We start from the raw sequence: 12,099 nt of genomic DNA on the forward strand, positions 1-12,099 counted from the left end.
CTTGACTGTGATGTTGGATACCATTTTCCTGTAACTGTTGACTTAGTTTTAACAAAATAGTTTTTTTGTAGTCCGTCGCTATCAATATCCTCAAACACGAATCTTTCATCCTCGCTCAAATTAATGGGGAAATTGTCGTTTTCTCAGTCCCAATAGCACTTTTTGTTGGAGGCTCCCATTAAAATCAATGTGAATATGTGAGAAGCCCCCACACTTGTGACGTCATCGTCTGCGACTTCCGGTCGAGGCAGGGCTTTTCTCTTAACACCGAAAGTTGCGAACTTTATCGTGGATGTTCTCTACTAAATCCTTTCAGCAAAAATATGGCAATATCGCAAAATGATCAAGTATGACACAAAGAATGGACCTGCTATCCCCGTTTAAATAAGAAAATCTCATTTCAGTAGGCCTTTAAAGGAATGCAAATGTGTGCAAAACTGGAACTAATAAAGGAGCTGGTTGGATCTCTGGCTGAGTCAGTCAAAGTTTAAAATTGTCTGCATGACCAAATAATATAAATATATAATAAATATATCGATTATTGATGTTTAGTGATCGATGGTTTAAACGTCCCTGTCTAAATTGCGATGCATTTAAAAATCGATTATTATGTTCTATGCCACTTGGAATGGAAGTAGATATAATCGAGTGTCACACCTTTATAGTAGATGAATGATGGTATCAACACGTATAATTAAGCCTTTATTTACCTGTTTGTTTCCTGGGGCCATATGGGGCCCTCCACTGCCCATCCCCCATCACAGCCGTCGCCTCCTCACAGCGTTTCAGCGCACACATTCCTTCATAATGCGATCGCCTTGTTGACGCAATATGTCTGTGCCGTGACTGTCGGCAGCGTCGCCGTGTGGCGCCAGGCTCGGAGCATCTGCCGCCAGCATCGCACCCTCTTGGCGGGCATGCCGCTCCAACAGCGGGTTGCTGGAGAAACGCCTTCCAACGGAAATCCAGTCTTTGCCTACAGGAGCCGCTCGAGCCATATGGTATTGCTACTAGTCCTGTGCCAGGTCCTGCTTTGGGTAGTGGTCCCGCACATGTCCACACACAGCCTGGACCATGTGGGCTTTAGTGGAAGAACTGTGCTAACAAGATTCATCCATTTTGAAACAGCGAGATTTAACTCATTTCATGTTCGGTTTGCTTCATTTGATGAACATTTCTTTGGCTGAATAAATGAGTCGTTGTTGAAGAGTACCAATCAGTGAAAAATAGAGATGTCCGATAATATCGGACTGACGATATTATCGGCCGATAAATGCTTTAAAATGTAATATCGCAAATTATCGGTATCGGGTTCAAAAAGTACAATTTATGTCTTTTTAAAACGCCGCTGTATGGATTGGTACACGGACATAGGGAGAAGTACAGAGCGCCATAAACCTTAAAGGCACTGCCTTTGCGTGCCGGCCCAATCACATAATATCTACGGCTTTTCACACACACACAAGTGAATGCAATGCATACTTGGTCAACAGCCATACAGGTCAAACTAAGGGTGGCTGTACGAACAACTTTAACACTCTTACAAAAATGTGCCACACTGTCAACCCACACCAAACAAGAATGACAAACACATTTCGGGATAACATCCGCACCGTAACACAACATAAACACAACAGAACAAATACTCAGAACCCCTTGCAGCACTAACTCTTCAGAGACGCTACAATACACACCCCCCGCTACAAAGCTACCCATCCACCCAACCCCGCCCACCTCAACCTCCTCATGCTCCCTTAGGGAGAGCATGTCCCCAATTCCAAGCTGCTATTTTGAGGCATGTTAAAAAAAATAATGCACTTTGTGACTTCAATAATAAATATGGCACTGCCATGTTGGCATTTTTTTCCATAACTTGAGTTGATTTATTTTGGAAAACCTTGTTACATTGTTTAATGCATCCAGCTGGGCATCACAACAAAATTAGGCATAATAATGTGTTAATCCCTTCGACTGTATACAGTATCTGTGATGAGGTGGCGACTTGTCCAGGGTATACCCCGCCTTCCGCCCGATTGTAGCTGAGATAGGCACCAGCGCCCCCCGTGACCCCAAAGGGAATAAGCGGTAGAAAATGGATGTATACAGTATATCGGTATCAGGTGATATCGGAATCGGTAATTAAGAGTTGGACAATGTCAGAATATCGGCAAAAAAGCCATTATCGGACACCTCTAGTGAAAAATAATATTTTTGATTATTGCCTCTCAATGCCCCACTGGCTGGGGCTCTAGAGCATGGCTCCCTGTAGCTTTTTCTTTTTTTTTTTAAATGTATGGAAATGGAAAAAGATGGCTGTAAAAATATATTTTTGTTTTATTACGGTTTCTTTAGGAGGACAGACCTTCCTAATTGTTAGAAAGCCCATTGTTTAATATGTTTCCGTTTATGCTTCACTGATGAGAGTATTTGGCAAGCGCCGTTTTGTCCTACTAAGTTCGGCGATCCTTGAACTCACCGCAGTTTGTTTACATCTACAACTTTCTCCGACACTGCCACAGACAGACGTGTTTTATGCCACTCCTTCTTTGTCCATAACATTTTTTATACTGTGCGTGAATGCACTAAGGTGAGCTTTGTTGATGTTATTGACTTGTGTGGAGTTCTAATCAGACATATTTGGCTGCAGGCTAATCGATGATAACATGCTATTTAGGCTGGCAGTATTTTGCATCGTTATGCGTCGTTTGTAGGTATATTGGAGCTCATTTTATTTCATTTACTTATGTCCTCTGTGTATTTCATTTATATTTGCATGTCTCATGTCACATTATCTGTACGTGATATTGGCTGCATTTCTTAGTTGTTTGTATCCCATGTTGTTTCAGACCACAGCAAACACTACCCAGCTTGCAAAGATTGTAATATATCCATTAGAATAGACAGCCTACAGTTTCCTTTTACTTGGAGTCGCCTCTATACATTTAACCATTGTAAGACAGTCATTTCCAGGAGTTATCTCACCCTCTGAGAAGTTTTACTAATGTTTTCCAATGTCGTAAAAACGCGCGGAATAATCATTACATTTCGACATTTCTGTCAACAAAGATTTCCGTCAGCCTGCAACACATAGTCATTTTGATAGTAAGTTAACATAGTTATTATAGACACTTATATCAAGTGTTGTCTTCATTATAACACTTATATAAGACTTTCAAAGTAATTTTGACAGTGGACTAATATAACCATTATCGCCACTTACATCATGTGTTGCCTTCCTTAAAACACTTACATAAGACTTTTAAAGTTATTTTGATAGTAGGCTAATGTAACTAATATAGACACTTGCATTATGTGTTAAGTTAAGTTAAAGTACCAATGATTGTCACACACACATTAGGTGTGGTGAAATTTGTCCTCTACATTTGACCCATGCCCTTGATCACTCCCTGGGAAGTGAGGGGAGCAGTGGGCAGCAGCGGTGCCACGTCAGGGAATCATTTATGGTGATTTAACCCCCAAGGGATGGCATGGCGCGGTGGGAGAGTGGCCGTGCGCAACTCAACCCACCTAGTACCAACCTCGTCACGTCCGTTGTGTCCTGAGCAGGACACTTCACCCTTGCTCCTGATGGGTGCTGGTTAGCGCCTTGCATGGCAGCTCCCTCCAACAGTGTGTCAATGGGTAAATGTGGAAGTAGTGTCAAAGCGCTTTGAGTACCTTGAAGGTAGAAAAACGCTATACAAGTACAACCCATTTATCATTTATTTATCATTCCAACCCTTGATGCTGAGTGCCAAGCAGGGAGGCAATGGGTCCCATTTTTTTTTACAGTCTTTGGTAAGACTTGGCCACGGTTTGAACTCCCAATCTCAGGGCGGACACTCTAACCACTAGGCCACTGAGTAGGTTGCCTTCTTATTAACACTTATATAAGGATTTGAATTTTTTGCGGCTCCAGACAGAGTTGTTTTCTGATATTTTTGGTCAAAAATTGCTCTTTCGACAATTTTGGATTACCAACCCCTGGACTATCAGCTAATTGTATGTATAGCGAAAAATTCCAAGCGACCAGCACTGCAAGACTGAGAGAAAGCCCTGCCAGATATCATATCATATTTGGGGAAAACGATTGTTGATGACAGTCATTTCTATTCTTAAATTAATTCTCAAATTGCGGAGCTATAAAGTAATTAAGGGTAATTAAGCCCTATCCACCAAATTTAAGCAAAAATAAATATTTTTACAAATATTAGCCGCACTGGACCATAATCTGCATATATCTACTTGTATGAAATATTTTGTACATGTTTATTTACATACCTTAATTGTGTCCAAGCTAGCTTTTCAACCAGCTAAACAGACTCGATAACTCCACAGCGACGTTTTGGTGAATTTACTGAGGAATTTGTGAAACTGAAACAACACAAAAAAAATGCCATAATAAGGTAATAATACTAACACAGACACTCAGACGGGTGTTGACGACGGTAGCTTCTTTACATTACGATAGCACCAACAAATATGCATGGAAACACTCCAACAGACATGACACTTGGGACGCTTTGGTAAGTAAGAATTGTTTTAGTTATATTATAAAACTTACAAACGTTGCTTGAAAAAATGAACGAAGAATTCTTTCAAGCAGAAATGCTATGGACCCTAATAGTAGACGAAACAGGATGTACATCCGGTTCAAGGAACGAAACAGGAAATACAGTTTCAGTGAACGAACTCACACAAAAGATGGCGGCATGGCACAAACAACAACACACCTTTTTGGTGTCTCTGTCTGTGTTTTATGAAAACGATGTGTTGAATACAAAACATTTTGGCCGTTAGCGAAGAGACATCCGTAAATTCGCTGCAACATTTCATAAACCGCAGGGTTCAAAGCTTGGGAAAATATGGTTATTGGACTCTGGTTAAAAGAAAACCGTACTCAAGCACTGTAAACGTGCTGATGCTTGAGCAGTGGTGATTATTTTCTACTTTTTAAATACTTGTATGTGTTTATCCTACCATCCCTGTCACGTCCGTTGTGTCCTTGAGCAAGACACTTAACCCTTGCTCCTGATGGGTCCTGGTTAGTGCTTTGAATGGCAGCTCCCGCCATCATTGTGTGAATGTGTGTGTGAATGGGTTGATGTGGAAATAGTGTCAAAGTGCTTTGAGTTCCTTAAAAAAGGTAGACAAGCGCTATACAAGTATAACCCATTTACCCGTTTGCCATTGTATCTACTGATGTTGTCATGTTGTGGCTGTTTGAAAATAAAAAAAGGCAGATACCGATATACGTCAAAATGCCAATAATCTTTTACATCTCTACAGTTAACACATGAGATTGGTATCATCCGATCTCACTCATGGGCGATCGGTATCAGGTAGGAGGATCCATAATATCGGTGTGATGATGCCCTTGCAGTTTCGTGATAAACAAAGGTCTAAGTGAAGTACTAATCACTCTAAGAGGAAAAGAAGGATAATTAGTGACAGAGTGTTGATGCTGCGTGTGTGTTGCGAGAATGGCAAGGATGAACAGAGCCGAGTTCAACGTATCCCATCCCTTCTTTGGAAGCCCACACAGCAGACATGATGTGACTGTGAATCCTCCTCCTCACTCGCCATTGTCCTTCTCCTTTCCCTTCCTCTCTCTCCCGCCCCTTTGTTGCCGTCTTTCTCTTTTGTCCACAGTTATTCTGGAGAAGCCCATTCGCATCCCAAGGTCTCTGTCGGTGAAAGCTGCCAGCGTGCTCAAGGGCTTTTTGAACAAGGTGAGTTTTTACACGTGACGCACAAGACACGCATCTTTCTGCTGAGCATGTCACGGTGTATTTCTTCCACCGGGGGCCAAGCACTGAAAAGTCTAAAGCATGCATCAGGGGCCATTTTGATATTACGGGTTTTCAAAAACAATACAACACTGTCTATAGAATTATTTTAACCTTTAGGGCTCCTCTCAAGGGTGTCAGTAATAAAAACGTGAAAAATAAGTCCTATATACATTGTTTTCATTCAATGCAGAAAACTTTCGATCAGTGATTCTTAAACTGTAGTAGGGCTTCATCTCGTGGTACGCCAAAGAATCACTTAATGAAATATTCATTGTTACTGTTCAAACTGTGTGTAATGTTACAGTGGTAAAACAATATGAAATCTACTTGTTAAATACAACCTCTGCTTTATTTTTAATGAATACTGAGGCCTACTACGGTACAGTATTTTAATGTTGGTCATTACGCCACTCCTCCTTGTCCACTAAAACTTTTATACTGTGTGTGAATGCACAAAGGTGAGCTTTGTTGATGCTATTGACCTGTGTGGCAAGCAAAGTGTTTTCTGAGGTGGTACTTGGTGAAAAAAGTTTGAGAATCCATGCTAGAGAATCTCCATCGACTTCAGGTCTATCTCCCAGGGGTGTCTAAACGTTTGGAGTTAAGGGCCGCATTGGGCTAAAAAATGTTTGGCTGTGGGCCGAAAGCATGTAAAGTAACTATATTTTCTACCGCTTATACCCTTTGGGGTCCCCCACGTCTGCGGTCCCCTCCAAGGTTTTGTCATTGTTATCCCATTGGGTTGAGTTTTTTCTTGCCCTGATGTGGGATCTGAGCCGAGGATGCCGTTGTGGCTTGTGCAGCCCTTTAAGACACCTGTGATTTATGGCTATATAAGTAAACATTGATTGATGAACTATATATATATATATGTGTGTGTGTGTGTGTGTGTGTGTGTGTGTGTGTGTGTGTGTGTGTGTGTGTGTGTGTGTATACTATATGTGTGTATGTATATATATATATATATATATATATATATATATATATAGAGAGAGAGAGAGATATTCAGTATATATGTCTGTGTATATATATATATAAATAAATATATATATATATATATGTCTGTATATATACATATTAATATATGGATGTGGCCTTCTGCCCGAATGCAGCTGAGATAGGGTCCAGCACTCCCGCAACCCCAAACAGGACAAGCGGTAGAAAATGGATGGATTAATATATATTTAATATAATTGTATATTAAGAGTATGTGAAAGTTCGACTCCTGCCTTGTTTACTTCCGTGATGACTTTCTTAAAGTTTTGTAATCAATTAGAAATATTAAGCAGCTAAAATGCGCAAAACATCGATACGTGTGGAGAGTGGTCTACATTGTTCCCATTATGCTTTGTAATGCTTTTGAAAGGGTGTAATTTTGAAAATTTTAATGGTGTTTGGAAGTTTTTTTTGTGATATCCACAAAGTTCTGTGACCATGTGTGTTATCATTTATATTAGTTGCATTTTTATTTGCACCATAACTAGGGAAGACTGACTTGTTGGATTGTCATATAAGTACATGCTGTGCTATTGTGTCAAAATACTTTCAAGGGTCAGTGGTCTGATTAACTCACATTGTGAAAGTTTGCATACTAAAATGCTAACTGTAACATGTGTCAAGCACCAAAATATTTTTTGCAAAGGTGTGTACCTGAAAAATATGTTAGCATGGTAACATTAGCATGCCTCAAGTACCAAAATATGACTAAAGTCTATACCTACACAATTAGCTAAAAAAAAAAAGAAAAAAGAAAAAAGCAACCATGCTAACTTGTATTATTAGTCAAAATTAGCTTTAAAAATGCTACCATATTAAAGTTAACATGCTAACAGGTATCATGTGTCAAGTAACCAAATATTTGACGCCGAGGAGTATACTTGCAAATTTAGCAAAAAAGGTAATGCTAATATTGAAATGTTAACAATTGTGCCCTGGGGCATTGAACAAATTAGCTGCAACAAATGGCCCTCGGGCTGCACTTTGGACACCTTTGATTTAAACACACAAATCAAAATATATTAAATAAAATATTTTAGTGTACGTAAAAGTACTATTGGACAATATTCATATATGAAACATTCATCTTAAAAATGTGCGAATACTCTTAATTTTCCACATGGCTTCCTCTCGCAAACAAATGTGATGTGAGACATCCTCCATCTTGTTACTGAAACGAGGAATCCACATGTGACAGAGTTTCTCTGCCTCACATTCCTGAGCTGCTGTTTTGGTTCCAACAGGATCCCAAAGAGCGGCTGGGTTGCCAGGTCCAGACAGGCTTCACGGATATCAAGTCGCACACGTTTTTCCGCAATATAGATTGGGAGCAGGTAAGAACGATATTGCAGTGTTCATGTATTCATGTCATCTTCGGAATGCGATACCATACATCAAATAAATACTGCCACAACACATACAATTAGGGATGTCCACACTTACTGTCATTAAGTTAATGTGGAGTGGTAATTGACTATTTTGGTGACAGAATAATTCATGAAGTTACTATCACAACTGTATAAGTCGGAGAGTATCATCTTGTACTTGTTTTTGTCTTTGTAATTCATATTCTTAATATTTGTTAATGTGTGATATCATGTGCGATACAAACATTCGTACTGCGTGTTTACTTGTGTGTGATATAATGTGCGATACAAGCAGTCCTGCAGAGCGTTTATTTGTGTGTGACATAATGTGCGATACAAACCGTCCTGCTGCGTGTTTACTTGTGTGTGATATTAGGTGTGATACAAGCAGTCTTGAAGCGTGTTTACGTGTGTGTGATATCAAGTGCAATACAAACAGTCTTACTGCATGTTTACTTGTGTGTGATATCATGTGTGACACCAGCAGTCCTGTAGAGCGTTTACTTGTGTGTGATATCATGTGCGATACAAACAGTCCTGCTGCGTGTTTACTTGTGTGTGATATCGTGTGATACAAGCAGTCTTGCAGCGTCTTTACTTGTGTGGAATATTAAGTGCAATACAAGCAGTCGTGTAGAGCGTTTTACCTGTGTGGGATAATGTGCGATACAAGCAGTCCTGCTGCGTGTTTACTTGTGTATGATATCACCTGCGATACAAGCGTTCCTGCAGCGTCTTTTCTTGTGTGTGATTTGGGGACGGCGTGGCACAGTGGAAGAGTGGCCGTGCGCAACCCGAGGGTCCCTGGTTCAATCCCTACCTAGTACTAACCTCGTCACGTCCGTTGTGTCCTTGAGCAAGACACTTCACCTTTGCTCCTGATGGGTGCTGGTTAGCGCCTTGCATGGCAGCTCCCTCCATCAGTGTGTGAATGTGTGTGTGAATGGGTAAATGTGGAAGTAGTGTCAAAGCGCTTTGAGTACCTTGAAGGTAGAAAAGCGCTATACAAGTACAACCCATTAGCAATTTTACATGGCGATTTCAACACCTCCATATGTGTTAGTGAAAGCTTCAACTAAGATGCACGTTATACTCACACAGCTGTGTACAATACTTGCAGTATCAACACTTTTAAGGGCGCAATGAAAAAAAACACACCATAAAGTATACACTACTGCCATCTAACGCAGTGGTCCCCAACCACCTGGCCGCGGCCCGGTACCGAGCCGTGGCCCGATTGGTACCGGGCCGCAGAAGAATTTTTATTAAAAAAAAATAATAATAAATACATCTATATATTTTATCATTATTATTATTTTTTTAGTTAAATCAACATAAAAAACACAAGATACACTTACAATTAGTGCACCAACCACAAAAACCTCCCTTTTTCATGACAAAAACGTCTCTTTTTCATGACAAAGAAGAAGAAAAATAAATAAATAAATAAAAAGGAGCCCCCCCCCCCCCCGGGATACAAAAAGGTGATCTAACGTCTTGGATTTTTTAACTGTAATCGCAATTTACAGACAGTACATGCAAATGATAATGTGATGATAATAAATCCAGATATGACTGGACAGCAGTTATTATAATCAGCTAATTTTTAAATGTCTCAATAAAAATTTGATTTTATCATTGAAACGGAACATTATCACAATTTCAGAAGGGTTAAAACCAATAAAAATCAGTTCCCAGTGGCTTATTTTATTTTTCGAAGTTTTTTCCAAAATTTTACCCATCCCGGAATATCCCGAAAAAAGGCTTTAAAGTGCCTGATTTTTGCTATCTGTGAAGCCACCGTCCATTTTCCTGTGACGTCACCCAGTGATGCCAATACAAACAAACAATGGCGGATAGCACAGCAAGATATAGCGACATTAGCTCGGATTCAGACTCGGATTTCAGCGGCTTAAGCGATTCAACAGATTACGCATGTATTGAAACGGATGGTTGTAGTATGGAGGCAGATAGCGAAAACGAAATTGAAGAAGAAACTGAAGCTATTGAGCGAATAGCTATTGAAGCTATTCGGCCATGTCTGCCTTAGCACCGCCGGTAAAATGTGCAGACCAAACGAGGGACTTTCGCATCTTGTTCCACTGGAACAATTTAAATCCGTCGATTGGTAAGTGTTTGTTTGGCATTAAATGTGGGTGGAGGGAAACGCTGGATGCAAATATAGCTACAAATGTACATACATACAGCTAGCCTAAATAGCATGTTAGCATTGATTAGCTGGCAGTCATGCTGCGACCAAATATGTCTGATTAGCACATAAGTCAATAACATCAACAAAACTCACCTTTGTGATTTCGTTGACTTTATCGTTGGAAATGCATCTGCAGGATATCCAGACATCTCTGTGCCATGTCTGCCTTAGCATCGCCGGTAAAATGTGCAGACAATAGCATGTTAGCATCGATTTGCATGCCATGCTAATCGATGCATACTCCACGTAAGTGAACTTGAATCCGTCCCTGATCGTGTTGTTACACCCTCCGACGACACACCGACGAGGCATGATGTTTCCAAGGTACGGAAAACAGTCGGAAAACCGGAAAATAACAGAGCTGATTTGACTCGATGTTTATAATGTGTTTGAGAAAATGGCGGATTGACTACCTAGGTGACGTCACGTTGTGACGTCATTGCTCCGAGAGCAAATAATAGAAAGGCGTTTAATTCGCCAAAATTCACCCATTTAGAGTTCGGAAATCGGCTAAAAATATATATGGTCTTTTTTCTGCAACATCAAGGTATATATTGACGCTTACATAGGTCTGGTGGTAATGTTCCCCTTTAAAAAACATTTATTAACATGCACAAAAGTACAGAAATTATGTACTGTTGAGTATCTAAATCGATTCCCAGATACTTGCAATTGGTACCGCAACGGTTTAAATGCAAAATTACTCATCCCTAGTCACTCATAAAAACAATTACCACTTCACTTCAAATTAAAGACAGCAGAGACAGTTAATAATAAATAGATTAATTTTAATTTTAACTACCATTGTAGTGTTTGACTCATTTACCTGATCAAACCTTTTCTAACATTCCACACTACTAAACAACGCAAATATGGTACCTGTTTATATCGTATCAATATCGGTATCGGCCAGTACTCAAGGTATCAGACATGGGTATCGGAAGTGAAAAAGTTATATGGGGAGTATGGCGAGTAGTAGTAGTTCAGTACAAGATCAGTCACTGGCTGTCGACAGGCAGACGAGCATCAAGACGCGCTCCGGGGCGAGGAAGTGACGAGTGTGAGGATGCTCGACGCCTGCTGACTGACAGCTGCTGACAGATGTTGTGGGCTTTGACTCCAGCAGCTGTCAGCTCACGTGTAACTCCTGGAACAACAGCAGCCATCTTGAAACATTGTGCACGCCCACATTTCATGTCAGCTCGCTTTGGAAACAACACAGTCTGTCATTTCTCGTTGTGACGTTCCTTTGTAACATCTGTCAGGAGTTGTGTACTTTATACAAGACTCATCATACACACAACTTATTGTGTACTTTATACAACACTCATCATACACACAAATTACAGTGTACTTTTTACAACACTTCATACACACAACTTACAGTACAGTGTACTTTATACAACACTCATCATTTACACAACTTATAGTGTACTTTATACAACACTCATCATACACAAAACTTATAGTGTGCTTTAAACAACACTCATCATACACACAACTTATAGTGTACTTTATACAACACTCTTTATACATACAACTTAGTGTAATTTATACAACACTCTTCATCCACACAACTTATAGTGTACTTAATACAAAACTCATCATACACACAACTTAGTGTACTTTATACAACACTCATACACACAACTTATAGTGTACTTTATACAACACTCATCATACACACAACTTATAGTGTACATTATACAACACATCATACTCACAACTTATA

At 39.9% G+C, this 12,099-nt stretch overlaps 1 protein-coding gene across 1 annotated transcript in view; it reads left to right on the forward strand.

Annotated features, from left to right (window-relative positions):
* Positions 1–12,099, forward strand: part of prkcz (protein kinase C, zeta) — a 208,396-nt gene that overhangs the window by 167,325 nt on the left and 28,972 nt on the right. Inside the window, 2 exon segments of the mRNA XM_061903119.1 lie at positions 5,653–5,732; positions 8,033–8,122. Of these exon segments, the coding sequence (XP_061759103.1) occupies positions 5,653–5,732; positions 8,033–8,122 (170 nt within the window).

This window comes from Nerophis ophidion, linkage group LG06, assembly GCF_033978795.1.
Source record: "Nerophis ophidion isolate RoL-2023_Sa linkage group LG06, RoL_Noph_v1.0, whole genome shotgun sequence".
In the NCBI taxonomy this organism is placed as follows: Eukaryota; Metazoa; Chordata; class Actinopteri; order Syngnathiformes; family Syngnathidae; genus Nerophis; species Nerophis ophidion.